Source organism: Arachis duranensis, chromosome 10 (assembly GCF_000817695.3).
Source record: "Arachis duranensis cultivar V14167 chromosome 10, aradu.V14167.gnm2.J7QH, whole genome shotgun sequence".
Classification (NCBI taxonomy): Eukaryota; Viridiplantae; Streptophyta; class Magnoliopsida; order Fabales; family Fabaceae; genus Arachis; species Arachis duranensis.
Window position 1 is genome coordinate 74,987,189 of NC_029781.3, and position 23,465 is coordinate 75,010,653.

The 23,465-nt window shown below is 35.1% G+C and overlaps 1 protein-coding gene across 1 annotated transcript; it reads left to right on the top strand.

Moving 5' to 3' along the window:
• Window positions 1–13,714: 13,714 nt before the first annotated feature.
• Window positions 13,715–19,188, top strand: LOC107470286 (developmentally-regulated G-protein 3). Its single transcript, XM_016089679.3, has 10 exons — window positions 13,715–13,980; window positions 14,734–14,787; window positions 15,503–15,676; window positions 16,294–16,365; window positions 16,732–16,791; window positions 17,390–17,499; window positions 17,651–17,950; window positions 18,116–18,307; window positions 18,576–18,627; window positions 18,744–19,188. Exons 1-10 carry the CDS (start codon window positions 13,939–13,941, stop codon window positions 18,792–18,794), a joined length of 1,107 nt encoding a protein of 368 aa, XP_015945165.1. The 5' UTR covers window positions 13,715–13,938; the 3' UTR covers window positions 18,795–19,188.
• The last annotated feature ends 4,277 nt before the right edge of the window (window positions 19,189–23,465 follow it).

Here is a 23,465-nt window from a genome sequence, read left to right on the forward strand (position 1 = left end):
CCATCATCATTCTCAACTATGAACGTGTGCCTGACAACCACCTCCGTTCTACTTTATATTGAGTAGATATCTCTTGGATTCCTTAATCAGAATCTTCGTGGTATAAGCTAGAATTGATGGCGGCATTCAAGAGAATCCGGAAGGTCTAAACCTTGTCTGTGGTATTCTGAGTAGGATTCAATGATTGAATGACTGTGACGAGCTTCAAACTCGCGATTGTGGCGCGTTAGTGACAGACGCAAAAGAATCACTGGATTCTATTCCGACATGATCGAGAACCGACAGCTGAATAGCCGTGCCGTGACAGGTTGCGTTGAACATTTTCACTGAGAGGATGGGAGGTAGCCATTGACAACAGTGAAACCCTACATACAGCTTGCCATGGAAGGAGTCTTGCGTGCTTGAAGAAGAAGACAGTAGGAAAGCAGAAATTCAGAAGATAGAGCATCTCCAAAACCTCAACCTGTTCTCCATTACTGCAAAACAAGTACTTATTTCATGTTCTTTTACTTTTCACAATCAACCCTGATAATTATTGATATCCTGACTAAGAGTTACAAGATAACCATAGCTTGCTTCAAGCCGACAATCTCCGTGGAATCGACCCTTACTCACGTAAGGTATTACTTGGACGACCCAGTGCACTTGCTGGTTAGTTGTGTGGAATTGCAAAAGTGTGATTGCAATTTCATGCACCACATATCCTCTTTCTTTTAAAAAAATAAAAACAAAGGCGATGAATGATTTGAGAAAAAAGAAGAAAGAAATGGTGCAACAACAAGATCGTTGACTCTTCTGTCTCTATACTTTGAAAGCAATATTTAAGGTACAACTATTTATAGAAGAAAAAATAGTACAGACTAAAATTTTGTTGTGATACAATCAGCATTACAACACCTCCTGAAAAATAAGGTTAACTTAATCTCTTCACGGTATGGGTTATATTATTATGGTTAATATTTTCCCTTATTTTCAAAATAAACTTCAGAAAACCCTCTATCTTCGTAATTTTATTTCTTACCTTGAGGTTTAGGTTAGTTTTCTTCAGTGAATTTTGGATTTTGTTGAAGTGTGATTTACCTTTTTATTAACTGTCCTTCACATTAAATTGTCAAAATTTTTATGTCATGTGAAATTTCATGTTATGTCATCTATGATTTTTCTTAAATGCTTTGTCAGTTATTTCTCATGTTCTAATTCAATTTTATTGTCTTTTCATTTTTATCTAGGTCAGAATTCATAAGTTTTTAGAATTTCTAAAATGTGTTGTATAGCAGTTTTATAAGTTGGTTTCTTGGACTTTAGTTGGAAGAATTAACAATTATTAGAAAAAGAATAGTGTAATAAGTTACATTTTCTATTATATTTAATGTTGTTGATTTCTAGATGAATGTTTGAATTTCAGAGGCATCTAACTAAAAAGTGGTGGTATTTTTAGTGGTATTTGCTATTGTTAAAAATAAGTAGTGAGTGAGGAGTCAAGCTTTCAGGACAAGTTTATAACGTTCAATAATTAGTTTGTGTTTTTTGTATACTTAGATACTTGGTTCCTTTCTTAAAACAGGTCGGTCTTAGATTTTGGTTGTGTTTATGTACTTGTTCAAACGTTTTAGTTGGTATAAATAGGTATCACATCAGTATGAAAAATGTGTATTCCATTTACCATATTTTAAAATAACTATAATGGTGACTCTAACCTATAATGATACCATTCTGTACTGTCATGAGGTTTGTAGCAACGCAACAACACTTGAACAAAGGAAAATAAAGGATTTTCAGGTTTTGGCTTTTCAACCGGCAGATAACCAAATATATTATGTAATATTATATGATATATTTTAAATAGGCTTTGATAGACGTGAATTAATTTTAGAAATAACATCGAATATAGGGTGAGAGAGCTCTTCCATTGAGTTTTGTATCAACTTATGGAAATGAATTAGGGTCAACCTTCTACGTGATTGATGAGTTGGATAATTGTTTGGTGCTAGAGCTGAAACAAAAACATGAGTAGCTACTTATAACTGACGATTCCTTTGAGCAACTTAGACTTTTCTATTTTGTCAATAGAGGGACAACTGTGTAATTTAGGTATGTGAGTTTGGAATCTTTTTCATTTTACTTTGGAATCGCATGAACCAACTAATTCAAGTTCTCCTCGATCGTAACTTTTATGTGGCTAACTGAATAGACCAAGAAATACTTGACAACATATGTAGAGTATTCTATATAAAAGTATAACAAGAATGGTGATCCTTCATCACCTGATGTAATGGTGTTGTTTGGGTCAAACCATCTGATGATGAGTTCTCGTCAGATGATGATGAAAATGACACAATAGAAGGGGTTGATCCTCATTATCCAATAGATTTGTCTCGTGCAAGCCATTCATTAGTGAAGAAAGTAATAAAACAAGAGAACTATCTGACAATGGATAATGTTACATGCAATTTTTTTCTCTTATGTCTTGAATTTTAATAACTTGGTACATAGAGGTATAATTTACTGTGGTGACTAAGATGTTTAAATATACTAAACCAGATACACTCTTTATGATTATTATAAGAAGGACATGACACGTTCGGACTTGAGTGCATCTAGATTGGCAAATTGATCTTAAAGAAATTATTTCTTTTTTTTAACAAACTTGTGAAATATTGGTTGTGTATTTTTTATTGATTATATAGCAAAACTCTCCTTAGACCCTAACTATAAATCATTCATTGCAATATCTGTCCTATAATTTTGCTGCATATCTTAAACCCTTTGGACATAGTTCGGTCTGGAAGATTACTGGTCCACCTTCCCGCGTAGGTAAGAATATATTCTTTTTCCACCTACGGAAAAGTGGAGGAAGAAATAGAGAATGGAAATTCGGGGTTGAATGGAAAGAATGCTATAAACAGTATAAGTTAAAAAGAAGGGATAACATTATCCTGAAACTGGCCTTCCTACCAAACCGGCACATAGAGTTGTTGATTGAAAGATTTTAGATCCTATAAAAGATAGCCTTTTATCTATTAGAGGAGTGATAGAGAGCCAGCAACTTTACTGATTTGTAGCCATTAAGTAGCCATCAATGATGTTTTTAATGGTGTGAGATTTCATCCAATGGTGTGGAATTACTCACTTTTCTTTTGCTGGTTACATGCTGGCCAAAATTTAATAAAGTTATTGATCCCTTAGACTTTTCCTTATCTATTACTCTATTTGACACATGTTTTAGATTATATCTTGGATTGTGTTGGAGATATTTTGTTTTCTTATTTATAACTATCTGACAATTCATATTTTCAATTTTATACATAGTAATAAACTATATCTATATTGGACATTTTTTTTGTGTTTAAAAATATCCATTATATTTTGTTATCTTAAGAAATATGTTACAATATTAATTAACATACTGAATGATTGTTATATTCTATTATTTTATTTTAACATAGTGATAATCTTTTTGTTATCAAAATATTAATACAACATATATATTTTTATCCAACATATTTTACTTATATCTTAATATTCTTTTATTTAAAAATTTTTAAAATACATGAATTCCATACAATTGCATGAATGATCATGCTAGTATGAATAAAATGAAGTGCTTTTAATTAAATTGATATGAATATGATGCGTATTTTAATTAACTATCATCATCTATATTTTTAAAGGATTTGAATCCTTTAAAGTTTGAATTTTACTTTAAAGAGTAAAGTGTGATCTCTCACCATTTATTTCATAGGTGGAACCAAGAATAAATATGAAAGAGAAAATATTCAAGGGTAGAAGATCACACTTTACTCTCTAAAATAAAATTCAAACTTTAGAGGATTTAAATTCAATTTTAAAAGATTATAGATGTCACAAATCCTTTTTTTTTCTTCGTTAGATGGATTGGCCAGTTCTTACACTAGGCACTCAGACAAACATTTAAGGGTTTTTCATCCATTAAGAGGCACCGTAATTTACCACTTCAACTAATTATTTTGATCCAATGAAATATTTCTTTCTGTCGCATGGCAACTAGTATGAGTTTTTTTTGGTAAAATTATACCCTAAAGCATATACATCCCTATCCCCCTCCCCCATAAATTTCATATATCAACATTTTAGTCACAAGGCAAACACAGTTGCCACTGGACCAAAAAAAATTATAGCCCAACCAACATTTTTGCTATAAATTGAGCTGTACATTGTTATGGGCTTCCCAACCCATATTGGGAACGGTGCATATATTTTCTGATTGAAGGATAGAGTAGTTTATGTTCAAAAAGAAAAAAGTGCAGAGTAGTCTTCGCTAGGTGAATGATTCAATGGTTCTTGCATCTTTTTTCACCATTTGGATGACGCTTAACATCGATGGCACAGTGGAGGGGAGAAAGGAAAAAGCTGGGTGTGGCGGGTGAAGAACTGAAGATCGATGGTTTAGAAGTTATAATAAATTCTCGTTGCAAGTATAGTTTCTAAACCAAGCAATCAACCTTTCTTATAAACGTTTTGGTTATCACAAGTAACAAACCCAATAAAATTTATAAACTGAAGTATTCAAACCTTGGGTCATCTTCTCAAGGAATTGCAGGGAAGTGTGTTTTACTATTGGTTATGGAAAACAGTATTTTTGGGTTTGAAAAGGTTTTGAACAAGAGAAATGGATTGCAGAGAATTAATAAATTAATAACTAAGAAATCTCTTGGCAAGGTATGAAAACTGGAAATCCTATCCTAGTTATCCTTATCAATGGTGATGAGAATTGTACTTTTGCTCCCACTAAGTTAACCTCTAACTATGAAGGTCAGTTAAGTGAAAAAATTAATTTAACACCTAAAGTCCTAGTCAACTCCTTAAGGAAATACTAGAGTTATAGGAATCTAAATTAATCAGCAAAGATATCAATTATCAATCACGATGAGTTTGACAACTCAAGAGTTACCAATTAATCAACCAAAGCCAAAAGGGAAAATAAATCATAAATAGAAGAAAGCAATCATGAGTCTGAAATACCTCAAATTATATTAATTAAGAAAATCCTAACATGAAAGGTTCATAAGCCAAATAGGCAACATAAGTAATACAAGCATTAAAGCATCTGAAAGTAAAAGAGAAAATATACAGTAAAAGGAATATTGAACCTGATGAAGAGTTGAAATCCTAAATCCTTTAAGAGGAATCCTAATCCTAAATCCTAAGAGAGAGGAGAGAACCTCTCTCTAAAAACTACATCTAAAACATAAAATTGTGAGTAATGATTGAATGATTGATTCTGCTCCACTCCCAGCCTCTAATCTGTGTTTTTTGGGCCAAGAACTAGGTTGATATGCGGCCCAAAATCTGTGCCGGTGACTTCTGTAATTCTACAGATCGCGCACGTCACGCGTTCGCGTCACTCAGCATTTTTCGTACCACGCATTCGCGTCGTTCGTGCAGCTTCCAATCCGCGTGGTCGCGTCAGGCACATGAGCGCGTCACTGTAATTTCTTCCATTTCGCGCGGTCGCGTGAGCCATGCGACCGCGTGACTTCTCACTGGTCATCTCCTCAATTCCTTGTGTTCCTTCCACTTTTGCACGCTTCCTCTTCATTCCTTATGCCATTCCTGCCCTATGAAGCTTGAAACACTTAGCACACAGATCACGGCATCGAATGGTACGAAGGAAAATAAAAATATATAACTAAAAGGTCTTTAGGAAGCAAGTTTTCAATCATGGAATATTTTTAGGAAGGAATTGTAAATACATGCAAATCATATGAATAAGTGGGCGAAGACTTGATAAAACCACACAATTAAATACAATATGAATCATAAAATAGTGGTTTATCAACCTCCCCACACTTAAACATTAGGATGTCCTCATGCTAAGCTCAAGAGAAGCTATAAAGGAGTGAAGACAGAATGGTAGGATGTATGAAATGCAACCTATCTATATGAATGCAACTACATGCTAAAATGATTCTACCTACTTGGTGAAAAAGTAAATAAATCTTTCAAGAACAGATATGAACTGGATTTCACTAATTCAAATTACAAAAATGAAATACAAATAACTTGCAAGAAGAGGATAGCTCATGAAAGCAGGGAACATAGAATTAAGCACTGAACCCTTAATGGTAGTGTATATCGTTCTAACTCTCAAGTGTCTAGGGTCAATTCTCTCAATTTTCTACTAATCTTGCTTTCTATAGCTTGCTTTTCATCTAACAATCGACAAAAAATTTAATACACCAATACACAAATCAAGAGGTCTTTTAAGGGTTGTAATGGGGTTAGGGTCAAGGTAGGATTGTATTTGGCCAAGTGGACTAAAATCTGAATCCTTAATTAACATAAACTTTCCATCTAACTTAGGACAATCCATGTAATATAAAATCAATAACTACCCATTAACTGCGTTTACTACATATTTATGCATTCCAAATTTTGAGTACAGTACATATGCATTGCTATTGCCATTTACTTTGGGGCATTTTGTCCCCTTTTTATTTTTCTGCTCTTTTTTTTCTTTTTTTCTTAATAACTTTTTTAATGCATATGATTAAGGTTTTGAATACATAAACATGTTCTTAACATTTTTCACATTTTCACACAAAGTCTAACATACTCAATTCTCAAACCAAACGTTTCCAAACCCACTTTCCCCACACTTAATTTATGAGCGCTTTCATTAGTCTAAGCTAATCAAGGATTCAAATTAAGGACATTATTGTTTTTCTCTTAGAGTTAATGATGTGCCAAAGTAAAGAACAAAGGGGTAAAATGGCTCAACATTGGTTTGCAAAGGATAATGAAAGGTAAGGCCATATGGGCATGTAAGCTCAGTGAAACAAGGCCTCAATCATATAAGTGCATGCATACATCAAATAATGGAAATATAGAATTAAGCAAGACAAAGATCACAATTTTAGAGAGAAAAACACACACAAAAAATAAAATATTGGTTGGTAAAATGCAACCAATCAAGTAGGCTCAAAATCTCACTGGTTTTGTGTGTTCGAGCTCTAAATCATGTTCCAAAATAATATTTCTTCAAACAAGTTTTTCAAAAAGTTTTTAATTTAAATTAGTGAAATACTATAAAAAAGTTTCTTGAAAAAGAAAATATTACTTCAACCGAGTAATGGTAATATATGCACAAAATAAAACAAATACGCAAATGCAACAACTAATTTAAACGTTGGTGTTAGACAGGAAGGTACTAACCCACGGAGATCGGTATCGACCTCCCCACACTTAAAGAGTGCACCGTCCTCGGTGCATGCAAAGCTGTACAGGTGGGCGGGGGTTGTGATTCCTCAGCTGGTGCTCTTAGTAGAGTCTTTCTCCTTATCCTTTTTGATGGCCATCCTGAAAAGGGAGAAGAGAAAGGGACATGAAGTCAAAGGGATAGAGCAGAGAGGAGGGCAGTATGAGTGATAATCATGCCAAACTAAAAAAGAATGTCGTTAACACATGGTTGGGACTCCATGAAATTAGGACAACAATGGAAACAGGGCATGATAAATTGAGGTAATTAGATGCAAGATATTTATTGGCATGCTGGCAAAGGCATGAGTAACATAAATCAAGCATTAAAAGCCATAATGTATTATTAGTCGTAAGAAACTAACAATAATATTTGTATTGACAATTATATTTAATTAATAAAATAGTGAAAAGGGTTTTGTGAAAAACGGGCATTAGAGTAGAAGAATAGAATAATGAAGAATGCACAATGCCATACGGGTATTTTCACAAACACTTAGTATGCATGTTTAATATGATAGGGGAAAATGAATTTGGAACATGCAAGCATTCCAAGTAATATGAATTGTCAAACAACTCCATAATAATCCACAAGTAATAGTGAAAGACCTAAATAAATTTCCAACACCAAATAAAAGAAAAAGAAAGAAAAAGAAAGGAAGGAAGAAAGAAATAAGAAGGGAAAGAAAAGATGTAGATTTGGGGAAGAAAAGATAAGATATTTGGTTGATTTGGATAAGCTGTGTGGCGCAAGCGACGTGAGCGCGTGGGGTACGCGGTCGCGTGGATAGCACTTCGATGAAGTGACACGAACGCGTGGGGCACGCGTTCGCGTGAAGTGATTCGTGCCATCAGCGCAAGTGCAGCCTCGCGGCCGCGTAACTCTCTGGTGAAAAACTAATTTTGCCAAAACTTTGGGTGACGCGGTCGTGTGGATGACGCGATCGCGTGGATGGCCTAAATTTGAAAACAGTGCGGACGCGTGGGGCACGCGTACGCATGGCAGGGCTTGTGCTTCAAGCTTGAGTTCAGCCCAATTCTAGCTCAACCTTCGGCCATACACCCTTTTTACGTCGATTTTGAGGCACGCGTTCGCGTGGGTGACGCGAACGCGTGGGAGGCGTTTTTCCCACATGACACGGACGCGTCATCCACACGGTTGCGTGGACTAATTTGTGCCAAAGGCACGCCTCTAGCCGCGCTTTCGCGTGACTCTCTATTCAATTTTGTTTTCTTCCCAATGCACCTATGACGCGGACCCATCGGCGACGCTGTCGCGTCGCGTGCGAAATATTTTTTTGCAGTATGCAGAATGCAAAATGCAATGAATGTCATGCAAAAATTTCAGGTTCAATCAAAATTCAAAAACAGAGTAGAATGGAGAAGGAACTATCATACCATGGTGGGTTGTCTCCCACCTAGCACTTTTAGTTAAAGTCCTTAAGTTGGACATTTAATGAGCTTCCTGCTATGGTGGCTTGTGCTTGAATTCGTCCAGAAATCTCCCCCAGTGTTTGGAATGCCAGCATCCTCCGGGGTCCCAAACAAGGCATGTAAAGCCTTTGAGCAATTTCAAACAGGTTTCGAGGCTCCTGGGATGTTGAATGTCAGAATGGATTCCAGGATCCCAAACTTTACTTTTACACCCGTTTCCGTCTTGATCTGCATTTTTTCAGCCGGGTGATAAGTAATCTGAATTCCCACTGCAGTGACCAAACAGCTTCCGAGATCCTTCCAATTGAGCTTGACATCAATCCTTGCACCTCAATTTGAAGTGTGAAACCTCATTGAATCTTGCATACCAGCGCTGAGTGCGACTCATTTCCCTTTTGCTCTTAAAGCCGCAAAGAGCTCTGAGTTGGCCATCTGTTTCAAGCAAACCATATTCAAGTGGAAAAGTGAAGATAAAGGTCAAGGATTTTACCCACTTGAAGTTGTAGTTGGGTGGTAGTGGCCTTGGGATAAGTGTTTCCAGTGGTTCTGCAAGCTCTACTCCCTTGTGGTCTTCAGTGAATTCCTCCACTTCTTTGAATATTTCTTCCATTTCAACCATGTCTTGATCAAAGTCATCGATATCTTCCTCATCACTTGAATCATAATTGGGAGGTTGAGAAAAGTCTACCTCTGCATCATCTTCGTATTCACTTGGGGAAGATTCTTCCATCTCAAAGAATTCACTTGTGGATGCAAGTTCATTACTAAGAGGGCTTGAGTTGTGATCATCATCATCAAGGAAACATGTGTCTTGGGTTATTCCGTCCAATTCCTCATAAGATACCTGCATTGAGGGTTGTGCACTATCCTCCTTAGCATCAATTGTAACGTCTTTGACGGAATTCTCCACAACTCTGGATTCCTGCGGAGGTTCGGCATCTCCTAAATCTTCAACCAACTCTTCTTTTTCTATACTGACAGCTTCCTCTACTTGTTCTAGTACGAAGTTATGCTCTATACTGTCCACTGGAGTTTCTAGCGTCTCTTTCATGCTGCGTTCTTCATTAGATTCTCCACATGAAGCCATGGGGGTTTGTTGGGTGTCCGAACATCTGGAAGATAATTGATTTATTGCTTGCTCCAGTTGATGAAGGGTTGCATGAAATTGGTCTACTAATTCTTCGAAGCGAACCTGTGATTCTTGGTTTGATGGATATGGACATGGTGCATAGGGAAATGGTGTTTCTTGGGAGTAATTGGATTGGTGTTGGGGCGGATAAGGGTCATACGGTGGCGATTGGCAAAAAGAAGCTTGTGAGCATGGTGGTTCGAAGCTATGTTGGGAAGATGGTCTCTGAGCATAGGGTGGGGCTTGTCGGTAGCTACAAGGGGGTACACCAGATCTATCAGTTGGGTATGCATTACAGAATGGTCTCTGTCCATGGTATCTAGGAGGGTGTTGTTGCCTAAAGGGTTGATAAGATCCTCTTGGCTCTATCCATCTTTGATTGCTATGACCATGATGCACAGTTCTGTTATAGCTTCCATTCCTTTCAACAAAAGTAGAACCAAACTCAAAGCGAGAGGGGTGAGAATTCATAGTAGCTATCGGAAATAAGAAGGGAAAACAAAAACAAATAAACAAGTAAAAGAAAAATATTTACAATAACCAATAATAAGGCACACGTTTGCAACTCCCCGGCAACGGCGCCATTTTGAAGAACTGAAGATCGATGGTTTAGAAGTTATAATAAATTCTCGTTGCAAGTATAGTTTCTAAACCAAGCAATCAATCTTTCTTACAAACGTTTTGGTTGTCACAAGTAACAAACCAATAAAATTTATAAACCAAAGTATTCAAACCTCGGGTCGTCTTCTCAAGGAACTGCAGGGAAGTGTGTTTTACTATTGGTTACAGAAAACAGTGTTTTTGGGTTTGAAAAGGTTTTGAACAAGAGAAATAGATTGCAGAGAATTAATAAATTAATAACTAAGAGATCTTTTGGCAAGGTATGAAAACTGGAAATCCTATCCTAGTTATCCTTATCAATGGTGATGAGAATTGTACTTTTGCTCCCACTAAGTTAACCTCTAACTATGAAGGTCAGTTAAGTGGAAAAATTAATTTAACACCTAAAGTTCTAGTCAACTCCTTAAGGAAGGACTAGAGTTATAGGAATCTAAATTAATCAGCAAAGATATCAATTATCAATCACGATGAGTTTGACAACTCAAGAGTTACCAATTAATCAACCAAAGCCAAAAGGAAAAATAAATCATAAATAGAAGAAAGCAATCATGAGTTTGAAATACTTCAAATTATATTAATTAAGAAAATCCTAACATAAAAGGTTCATAAGCCAAATAGGCAACATAAGTAATACAAGCATTAAAGCATCTGAATGTAAAAGAGAAAATATACAGTAAAAGGAATATTGAACTTGATGAAGAGTTGAAATCCTAAATCCTTTAAGAGGAATCCTAATCCTAAATCCTAAAAGAGAGGAGAGAACCTCTCTCTCTAAAACCTACATCTAAAACCTAAAATTGTGAGTAATGATTGAATGATTGATTTTGCTCCACTCCCAGCCTCTAATCTGTGTTTTTTGGGCCGAGAACTGGGTTGAAATACGGCCCAGAATATGTGCCAGTGACTTCTGTAATTCTGCAGATCACACACGTCACGCGGCCGTGTCGTCCACGCGTTCGCGTCACTCAGCGTTTTTCGTACCACGCGTGCGCGTCGTCCACACATTTGTGTCGTTCGTGCAGCTTCCAATCCATTCGGTCGCGTCAGGCATGCGAGCGCGTCACTGTGATTTCTTCTATTTCGTGCGGTCGCGTGAGCCATGCGACCGCGTGACTTCTCGCTGGTCATCTCCTCAATTCCTTGTGTTCCTTCCACTTTTGCACACTTCCTCTTCATTCCTGATGCCATTCCTGCCCTATGAAGTCTGAAACACTTAGCACATAGATCACGGCATCGAATGGTACGAAGGAAAATAAAAATATATAACTAAAAGGTCTTTAGGAAGCAAGTTTTCAATCATAGAATATTTTTAGGAAAGAATTGTAAATACATGCAAATTATATGAATAAGTGGGCGAAGACTTGATAAAACCACACAATTAAATACAATATGAATCATAAAATAGTGGTTTATCAGCGGGCTCTTGAGGAATGGAAGAGGCAAATGGGTTGCTGGATTTTCCTTCAACATAGGGTGGTGCACGGCTTATATGGCGGAACTGTGGGGAATCAAAAAGGGAATGGAACTAGCGTGTACTTTGGGGATAATGAAAATTAAAGTGGAGTGTGACTCCAAGTCAGCAGTAGAGATTATCAATAGCTCAAGGAATCTTATAAACCACCCAAATGCTTTTATTAGGGATATCAGCAAGTGGAAAAAGAGGAATTGGCAAATTAGTTTTGTGAATATTTATAGTAAAGGCAATAGATGTGCAGATTGTCTGGCGCGCAAAAGTTTGAATCTAGATTCAGGATTCTACTTTTGGGATACTCCTCCTAGAGAAGTGCTTAGATTATTAGTAGATGATGGACAAGGGGCATCTCTCTCAGTGTAATTTTCTGTTTTGGATTCTGGCCCGTCTTAATACCAAAAAAAAGAATATCCCATTTATTGAAGTCCACCTATTATGATAATTTTAAAATAGCATAAAAATATTTTTTGGGTTAAAATAACATTAAAATAAACATATTGAATTAGTGAAATATGATGTAAAATGTTAAAATAAATTATTATTTTGACCCACAAAAAATAAACCAAAAACAAAAGACACAATATTTTTATTTTTTAAAATTAATTTTAGTTTGACAAAATATACATTTTGAGGATAAATAACAACTAATGTATTTATTTAATCCAACCTTTTGTTGAATCATCTAAAATGTTATTTAGAAAGTATATATAAAAAATAATAATAAATTGATTTTTTTTACTATTTTTTAATTTTTTAAATATTTTTTTCAGTCATGTAAATGATATAAAAAATTATTTAAAATAAAATGACCAAATTAAAAAGATAATTTTTTAATCTTTAAACAGATTTGCAAAAAATTATATTGATATTTATAAATTATGAGATATATGGCAAGTTTCAAAATTTTGTCAAATTAAAATTATATTTTAAAGATAATTATGAGATACTTGACATGTTCTAAATTTTGTCAAAAAGGTTTCTACAATAAGAGATTATAATGCCAAAATAATTATTGTATAAAGGTTCATTATGCTGCAGAACCTTTGTTATTTCTTTGTTTATTACTTTCATTGAACAATAATGTTGTGGAATAAATTTTTGATATTCTCACTATGCTTGTTTTTTAAGAAAAAATTATTATTTTTTCTATGAAAAGAATTAATTTTTGATAAATAATTTTTTAAAAAAGGAATAATACTTTATATTTAAGAATATTTTAATTTAAAATAATATATTAAATATTTGAGGATATATTTTAAAATGTTATAAATATCAATATAATTTTTTGTAAGTCTATTTAAAAAAGTAAACAAATTATCTTTTTAATTTGATAATTTTATTTTAAATGATTTTTTCTGTATCTTTTATGCGATTGACAAAATATTAAAAATAGTCTAAAGATATTTTTTATTATTTTTATATATATTTTTTAAATAAATTTTTAGATAATCCAACAAAAGTCTGAATTAAATACATGAATTATTTGTTATTTATCCCAATGTGTATTTTTATCAAACTAAAATTAATTTTAAAAAATAAAATTTTTGTTGTTCGTTTCTAGGGTCAAAATATTAATTTAATTTTAACATTTTATAGTACATTGTCACTAATTCAGTATTTTAATTTAATTTTTTTTACCAAAAAAAATATAATGCTATTCGAAAATTATTAGTTTTTTTTGGGTGGAAAAAATTATTAGGCTAGTTGGGCTTTAATAAATGGGCTATTATAAGGCCCAATAGTTTTTAAAAGAGAACTGAACCCAAAAACCTAGAGGTATAAGAGAAAAGTTATCTTTCACCAACGTTGGTGAAAAAGGATGCTGGACCATTGAATCATTCACCGTCTTCGCTACCCTAGGACCGTCTTACCGTAAGCATTGGTGCACTCTGCATATTTGTTCTAGCACCTTCTTCCCTTTCTTGCCCAGCTTAAGAGCCAACACGACACATCACAACGCAAGAGTAACCATTAATCATCCCTGTATACTTGAAGAGGATTCATCTGAAACTATTTTCTTCTCTTCCTCTGAGCTCATCCTTCAACAATGGCGACCGTGATGCAGAAAATAAAGGACATCGAAGATGAGGTACCCTATGCTTTGTCTCTAATGCTTCCATCCTTCCTTCCTTCCTTCCATTGTATTCTCAACGGAACTTGGTTGCACGCCTCGATTCGTATCCGTGAAAGTATAACATTTTTGGACTACAAACTAATCCATAAGTTGTTTTCCTCTGCAGTAGTAGGGTTACTACGGTTTGATTACGAATTACGAAATTTTAAAGCCATATCCTAGGATCCAGTTTTAAGGTGTTATTAATACAAATGATTTATACTTAATATGATTCTTAAGAAGCTCTATGCATTTCTAGAGTTGGAATAGAAGCTGTGCTTAATTGTGATTAATGTTCCTTAATCGGAATTATTCTCGCCAGAAACTCCTAAATTCTATTTTCGTTGGAGTTCATATTTCAGTATATATTGCAACTTCGTCTGATTAGTGATTACGTTCAATAATATTTAAGCATCAAGTAAGATGGGATTGTAATAAATTCCTTGTTACTCAGAATAAGTGAAGTTTTTATGTTTAGGCTAAAACTAAAACAACTAATACTGCAGATACCTCTAAGTCGTAATTCTGGTTGAATATGTATAGTTTGAGTTTGAGAGATTGACAGCTACGATAAGGTTTCATATTATTTCTGTGCATGTGTTTTGTTTCCTTTACTCCCTGCATTTGGTAATCAAGAACTGAGGAACTGTATTGATTGTTCAAAGCAGCAGCTGTATTTCCATTGTAGTTATTATTTCAAGTATGATCATTGTCGTTTTTATGCTGCAGATGGCAAGAACGCAAAAGAACAAGGCTACTGCTCATCATTTGGGCTTGCTGAAGGTAAACATGTTTCTGCATTGTGTGCTTCATCGTTAGATGGGATATGGGAAAGAACGTGATCAATTTCATCCAAGCACTGGAATGATGGGGTCATGTTAAATGAGTTGGTAGATGGGATATGGGACCGAAAGTGATCAATTTCATCCAAGCACTGGAATGATTTGGTCATGTTGAATGAGTTGGTAGAATTTTGTAGGAGTAATTGCTCTAGAGATTGCATTTGGACGTGCTTCTGGTTCATGACTCATGACTCAGACCCTCTCCCTGAAATTCAATTGGAAGTTGTATTATTAGGCTAAGCTCATTCTGCTCTTGGAATAGGCCTTCTTGTTTCCACTTTCTAGCTGTTGCTGGATACAAGATTCCTACTGATTTACATATTGATTTATTTATAATTTTGGGTGCATGTATCTCGTACGCGTATTCCAATTTGGATAAAACATTAAAATTTAAGTTGAGAATATTTGAATTGTTTTTTCATCAGCCTTGGGCTCCTATTGTTAACTTGGATACTTTGTTTGAAAGTTTTCTGATATATGATATTGAAGGCTACATGGGTGTTTTCACTTCTGCTTCTATTTGGAATCAACCACCAATAAGATTATTTTTTATTAGAATTATTTTCCTTGTTATCTTTTACTTTTGTATTTCTGTGATTCTATTCTTGCTGCTAGTTGATTTAATATTGTTAAGCATATGGCCACTCTGGTACTAGGCTAAACTGGCAAAGCTGCGGAGGGAACTCCTTACTCCTTCATCAAAAGGTGCTGGAGGTGCTGGTGAAGGTTTTGATGTTACTAAAAGTGGTGATTCAAGGGTTGGTCTTGTGGGTTTCCCTTCAGTTGGCAAATCTACTCTACTGAATAAATTGACTGGGACATTTTCAGAGGTAGGAATGTATTTCTATGAGTCTTATATACTGCCATCTTCACTATTTAATTTATTTATATCGCAGTGTTTCACTTCTATGAGTTCTACCATGTTTTTGAAATATTGCAAGTGATGTTTCTTTTTCTCTTCCTAAAAAATAAAATAAAATTGCATGGGATAGGTGCATGTCATATCTAGGGTAAGGTTGTTGGCCTATGATATTGAGATCAAGGTTTTTTATCTGGAATCAACCCCTCTGCTTACAGGGTAAGGCCGAGTACATCTACCCTTAGGAGATCCTAATCCGTGGGGACCTTCTGCAGTGGCCCACCATTTATATCTCGAGTTCATTCTATTTTTTTTTTATCATCTGATCTGATTAATTATAAAATGGTATAAAGGAGCTCTTACTTATTTTAACTTCTACGTTTTGCTATCATTCATGATGTTTGTCAACTATTCTTTGCTTTGGACACTATAATAGTGGTCATTGGCGTCTATTCACGTGTCAACCAGATGCTTCCTTTTTTATTTCAAAAGATAGCGGGCAGCATTACAATTAGGAATTATCTAATATGCTTAATAGCTTATGTGAAAGAGTTTCCTGAAGACTTTTACTTGTTTTGGTTTGTGTAGGTTGCTTCCTACGAGTTTACAACCTTAACTTGCATCCCTGGCGTGATCACGTATCGTGGAGCTAAAATTCAGGTGCCACAATATTAGAAAGCTTAATGTTGATGATGTTTTCATCTTTGCTCTTGGTGAAAAATCCCTCATAAGAGGGTTTTCTACTGTTATCGATATCATATGAATGCAACTAGGTTGCGGAGCCATAGTAAATAAAACCATATTTCTTTCTCTTAGGTTTCGCTTATAATACTTATCAAGGTCAAGATATTCTGCTTGTGGGCTTTAAAACTTGTGTTACTTAAAACAAAATCTAGTTGCACTTGAACCTCTTGATTAATTAAGATCCCGTATCTTTATGATTGATTTTGTCTGCTTGCAACTTTATCATCCTACATTTTACTATTTTGATAAATTTTTAAGTACTTATTTAATTACATGTGACAGTTGCTGGATCTCCCTGGAATTATTGAGGGTGCTAAAGATGGAAAGGGTAGAGGAAGACAGGTAAAATAAAATTGTTCTAATCGCAATTTTAAGTAGATTTTAGTATAATATATGTCAACAAAATTTCAATGTTGATTAGCCAAATCACGTCTTTTGTAAGTAATTAACTATGTAATCAAAGGTCCTTGTGAAACTTGTAAAAAATTTTCCGTTGATCTTCTGCTGCATGCTGTGGTGATATCAATGGAAAACATTTCAGTGTCTAGAGAACCTGTGGTTTTATATTTGGCATATGGCAGAATTGTTTTTCAAAGATTCTTGATTCTTAATGGCAGTATTTAGAGAACTGTGTATAATTGTAAGCTATGTTTTTGTCTTTTTCTCCACTGGCAGAAACTGTCTTCAGCACCATACATGATTGTTACATATTTAGGAAGATTGATTCAGATTTTGCAAACTTCATTCCATCAAGTTTCTGCACGAGCATCGAATCTTGTATTTTAAAATATTTAATACTTAGTTGTTTTTCAACTAATATAAGTATATTCATATAGATTTGCAATTAATAACTATGATCCGCCATGCAACTTGGCACATTCACACTTCGGGGAAGTGGCAAAGACACATTTTTATTTTATATATTGCTTGACAAATGCAGGTTATCAGTACTGCAAGGACTTGCAATTGTATTTTAATTGTTCTTGATGCCATAAAGCCAATAACTCATAAGCGGCTTATAGAAAAAGAGCTGGAGGGATTTGGTATAAGGTAACCAATTGTATTTGAATTGCTCGTGTCATGTATGCAAGTTTCCACTTGTCTTACCCCCCTCTCTCTCAAAATAAATAAATAAAAAATGTGGGAAGAAGCTTATTTGCTTTGTTTCTCTTTGATTAACTTGTTTACTGATTGACTGTAGGTTAAATAAAGAGCCACCAAATCTGACTTTTAGGAAGAAAGATAAAGGTGGAATCAACCTCACTTCAACGGTTACCAACACACATTTGGATCTTGACACTGTGAAGGCTATATGTAGTGAGTACAAAATTCACAATGCAGATATTACTCTCAGATATGATGCTACTGCCGATGACCTTATAGATGTTATCGAGGGAAGTAGAGTATACATGCCTTGCATCTATGTTGTGAACAAGATTGATCAGATCACACTTGAGGAATTAGAGATATTGGATAAGCTACCTCATTACTGCCCAATCAGGTAATTCTTCATTAAAATCATTGGTCTTGTATGCTAAATATCTCAAACCTTTTTCCCCTAGGAAGCATTATCTTTAATGATCGTTATTTCTTCCATTTCCATAGTTGCCTTAACTTATAGATCATTTATTTATAAAAGTTATATGTTTTTCTGACTATTCTTTAGTGCACACCTGGAGTGGAACCTCGATGGTCTTCTGGAGAAAATTTGGGAATATCTCAATTTAACTCGTATTTATACTAAACCTAAAGGGATGAATCCTGACTACGAGGACCCGGTAATATTGTCATCTAAAAGAAGAACAGTTGAGGACTTCTGCAATCGCATTCACAAGGATATGCTTAAACAGTTTAAGTAGTGAGCATCCTTTCCCAATCTTGAAGCTTTATTTATTCATGAAGTCTTGTGACTTTTCCATGTATGCGTTAAAAGCTACTACATGTTCTGAATCATGGTCACCTAAATTTGCATCATAAAACAGAACAATGAACATGCCTCCTCTCCCCATCACCATACTCCCATTCCGATCCCCTTGCCTTCATTTTTTTTTTCTTTTTCTTTTTTCCTCCTCCCTCCCCTGTATCTTTCATTCATCCAATGCTTATATGTTTGCTGAATGATGCAGTGCTCTGGTCTGGGGTTCAAGTGCGAAGCACAAGCCTCAAAGAGTTGGCAAGGTAACTTACTCAATTTACTCCACTTATTTGCTCCCCCCGCAAAAGTTGTATTTCTACTTCTGTTCTTCCTTATTAATAAATGTTAATACTAAGTGTAATACGCTGTTACATACCAGGAGCATGAACTTGAAGATGAAGACGTGGTTCAGATTATCAAGAAGGTATAAGAAGTTATAAGTGTTGTTGCAAGGTATTTAAGATGATATCTTTTGGAAACATAACAGGGGCATGAGTTGGAACTGAGACTTCCAAGCAGTGATTGAGGATCTCTTCGTGATTTCCCCGAGGTTAAATCACACTCAAATTACTTTCCTTTTTCAGTTGGGAGTTGAGTTGGGTATTTCCAGTCCGGAGATGTAATTAAGAAACTCTAGTTTGTGATGTCTCTTTTTGACTATGCCGATACAAATGGTGGATATTTGGGGCTGCTCTTGTAACATTAACATGTTTTTCTTTTAGATAGATGATTCAGGTGGATATGTTGGTATGTTTTTTGCTGGACATTCTGAACAAGATACAGACAAACTTTATCCATGTCAAATAGTACGACTGATATTGAAATAGTACGACTGATATTGATATAGCTTTTGGAAAGAAAACTAGTACTTTAGTTCGTAATAATATTAAAAGAATTATAATTTTTTTAAAATTACGGCAATTTAGTCTGGCCTTGGGATTTTTTTTAATAAATAAAATTTTATTTACCGAAATAGATAATTTGTAGCATTTTTATCAAAATGTATTTTTTATTTTATTTTGCTTAATATTACAAAGTAAATGAGATACGTGAATAATTATAATGTGTAAAGTGTAAATGAGATATTTAATGACAAATTTTTGGCAGTTATAAAATGATGTGTGACTCTTTGTATTTGTTACTGAACATTTCATTATTTTTTCTGTATTTTTTTTCGAAAATAAACCAAAATGTTTAGTAGCGGTGGATATTTGGTTGTATGTGTGTATTCCAAATGTCATGAAAAATCATCATAATAAGGTGATATTTGAGTGTAAGAATTCTATTGTTACGTATTCGGTGAGCTGAAGAGTCTATATTGAGTAGGCTCGGTGGTAGCGGAAGAAGAAATTGGAAGAATGGGATATAGGATGCTAGTACCGATAGGAAATAGAGCTTTTCGGTTTCGTCTGTTTTGTTTCCATGACAACAAGCATGTACACCTAATATTTGACATCCATAAGAGAAACATGATCGAACAAGTGATGGAACTTTTTGCGGAGGTTGGTAATGTCGGCGGTAGTGGATATGAGCAGTCGGACTTTGTGCAGGATGACCCACCTTTCACACCTCCACGAATACACGTGGCTAATCCAGTGAAAAACCTGGACGTTGATGGTAAGGACTTAGACGAGGAATGGAAGACATGGACGTTGATGGTAAGGACTTAGACGAGGAGTATGTTGCAGATAGTAAAGAAAGCGGTTATTTTAAAGAGAAAAATCCATTTTCCAATGTCGGTGAAGACAACTACAACTTAGACGCTTAGGTGGAGTTTTGGTTTGGACATAGATTCAAAAGCCGAAATGCAGTATTGCAGATCTGTTCCTAGTCACTATCATACATTGGATCTCGAATTCTCGACACAATACAAGAAAAAATCTATTTTTTAGATTGGACACTTTAGTCCCCAACTAAAATTAATTACTCGATTGGTCCCTAACAATTAATTCTGTCAGTCACTTAGGTCCTTTACTTCGTTATCTCTAACGAAGTACAAAATAGTCCCTGACAACTCTAACAGGTGACAAAATGGTCCCTGATCTCCTCTGTTTAGAAATGACACTGTTCTCTCCCAATTTTCATCATATCTCGCATAATACTAGCAGTTTAACACTGTAACTTCAAACTACACAATGAACACTCTATAAATTTAATGTTCACAAGAACAAAATCCTCAACTTGTTCTCAACCAATTCATACTCGGGAAACCAATGCCTATGTCTTTCAACTAGTTATCGTCTTCGATGGATCCCATGAATCTAGACAACAAGTCTGATTTGTTAAGACTCGTCGTCGTTATTGCCATCTCCCTCCTCCTTTGCCCTATCATCTCTATGACCACATTGTCCACCACTCCGATCGCTTCCTTCAGCTTCTTCTCCGAACCAATGTTCAGTAATTGCTTCAGATTTTATATGAGCGGTAACGACGACATTGCTCGTTGTACTGATAGCTTGGATGTGAGGTCGAAACTGTCTGCCAACTTGGACTATGGAAAAGAAGGAACGAAGCACTCAGTGTGTATTTTAAATGAGAATTTGCATATGATGTCGAAGGAGAATTTTCTCATGATGTCCTAATGTCCAACAATCTATATTGCTTACTGGAGAGTGGAGAAAGACGTGCCCTTGAACTTGGTCTTGAGGATGTCGTGGATGTGTCGGGGTTGGAAGTGATGTTATTGAAGACGTGGAAGTGGATGCTTTTCGTGGGTGAAGTGCAGAGAAGGTGGATGTACCAGTCACAAAGATTTAGGAAGTGTGTGGTCCATGACATGTTGAGGTAGGTGTGACACGTGTGACAATTACACCATGGCTTAATCTTGGAGCTAAAGAGGAGGAAGGAAAACATGGAAAAGAAGACTGTGAAGGTGAAGAATGAGAGTATGAATGTTAGAATTATGCGAGATATGATAAAAATTCGGGAAGAACAGTGTCGTTTTCAAATAAAGGGATCAAGGATCATTTTGTCCGTTGTTAGAGTTCTCATGGACCATTTTGTCCCATGTTAGAGTTGTCAGGGACTATTTTGTCCTCCGTTAGAGTTAACGGAGTAAAGGATCTAAGTGACTGACGGAATTAATTGTTAGGAACCAATCGAATAATTAATTTTAGTTGGGGACTAAAGTGTCCAATATAAAATTCTTTGAGGACCAAAGTGGGTATATACTCTAATTTAATTTAAGTCTTAACAAATTTAAATTGAAAAATCAATTACTTAAATATTGACTAAATAGAAACATTCACATCTTCTTACGTAATTAAGTTTACCAAAAATTTTCAATAACCCTATTTTAATAACTAAAGTCATAAAAATATGCTTAATAGCCTACATTAAAGAAAAATAAATCTAAATAAACATTTAACTACCAAATCCATGTTAAAATATGCCTAACACCACACCATATCCTTTAAACCATTCTTAACAATATATTCATACACCTAATATCTACTGTATACTACTTCTGTAAAAGTACTCTAATTATGGCAACATATCTATGTTCTAACATAAACATAAAACGAAGAACAACACCAACCTCAAAGTTGACTGCTTCCGCAATGTGCCACGTCGTGTTCAGTCGGTTGATGTCTGTATCGTGATTATCGGAGCTCGTCATAATCTTAAAGTAAGTCGTAAATTTGATTAGAGAAGGGTAAAAGTGGGTAAAAAGTTGAAGAAATGGATGGTTTAAGATACAAACAGCCACTATGAACAAAATATTTATATGTAGGCGTCGTCCAATCTTATTTTATTTAAAGTGTAAACGAACTAATACTACACATATTTCGTTTATACTGTAAACGAAATAAGAGCGTTGATAAACCATTATTTTATGATTCATATTGTGTTTAATTGAGTGGTTTTTATCAAGTCTTTACCCACTTATTTATATAATTAGCATGTATTTACAATTCCTTCCCAAATTGTTCTATGATTGAAAACTTGCTTCCTAAAGATCTTTTAATTGTATATTTTTATTCTCCTTTATACCATTCGATGTTGTGATCTGTGTGTTAAGTGTTTCAGGCTTCATAGGGCAGGAATGACTTACAGAATGGAGAGGAAGCTTGCAAAAAGGGAAGGAGCACAAGAAATAAAGGAGACAACCAGCGGACAGCGATGCGCACACATGGCTGACGCATGCGCGCGATTTGGACAAAATCACAGCGACATGTACGCGTGCTTGACGCGTACGCATGGATTGGAGTTCGCGCAAACGACGCGAGCGCGTGTGTCTGACGCGCACGCATGGAGAGAAAAATCGCTGAATGACGCGTACGCGTGATCGACGCGTACGCGTGACATGCGCGATCTGCAGAAATTACAGAATATGTTGGAGACAGTTTTGGACCGCATTTTGACCCAGAGTTCGGCCCAGAAACACAGATTAAAGTCAGGGAACATGCAGAGACTCAACATAGCAGATCGTACACACAATTTTAGGTTTAGATGTAGTTTTTAGAGAGAGAGGTTCTCTCCTCTCTCTTAGGATTTAGGATTAGGATTCCTCTTAAAGGAATTAGGATTTCATCTTTTCAATCACAGGTTCAATGTTCCTTTACTTCAATTTATCTTCTACTTTTATTTATTCTATTATTTTATTTTAGTTTGTTAATATTGGCTTATGAACTTTTCCATGTTGGATCTAATTTCTTTTATTAATATTTGAGGTATTTTAGACATATGATTTTTATTTAGTTTCTTATATTCTTGGCTTTGGTTGATTAATTGGTAACTCTTGAGTTGTCAAACTCATTATGATTGACAACTGATATCTTTGCTGATTGATTTAGATTCCTATAACTCTAGTCTTTTCTTAGGAGTTGACTAGGACTTTAGGTGTTAATTTAATTTAACCACTTGACTTAGTGGGAGAAAAAATATAATTCTCGTCACCATTGATAAGGATAACTAGGATAGGTGGTGCACGAAATTGCAATCACACTTTTGCAATTCCGCACAACTAACCAGCAAGTGCACTGGGTCGTCCAAGTAATACCTTACGTGAGTAAGGGTCGATCCCACGGAGATTGTCGGCTTGAAGCAAGCTATGGTTATCTTGTAAATCTTAGTCAGGATATCAGAAATTATCAGGATT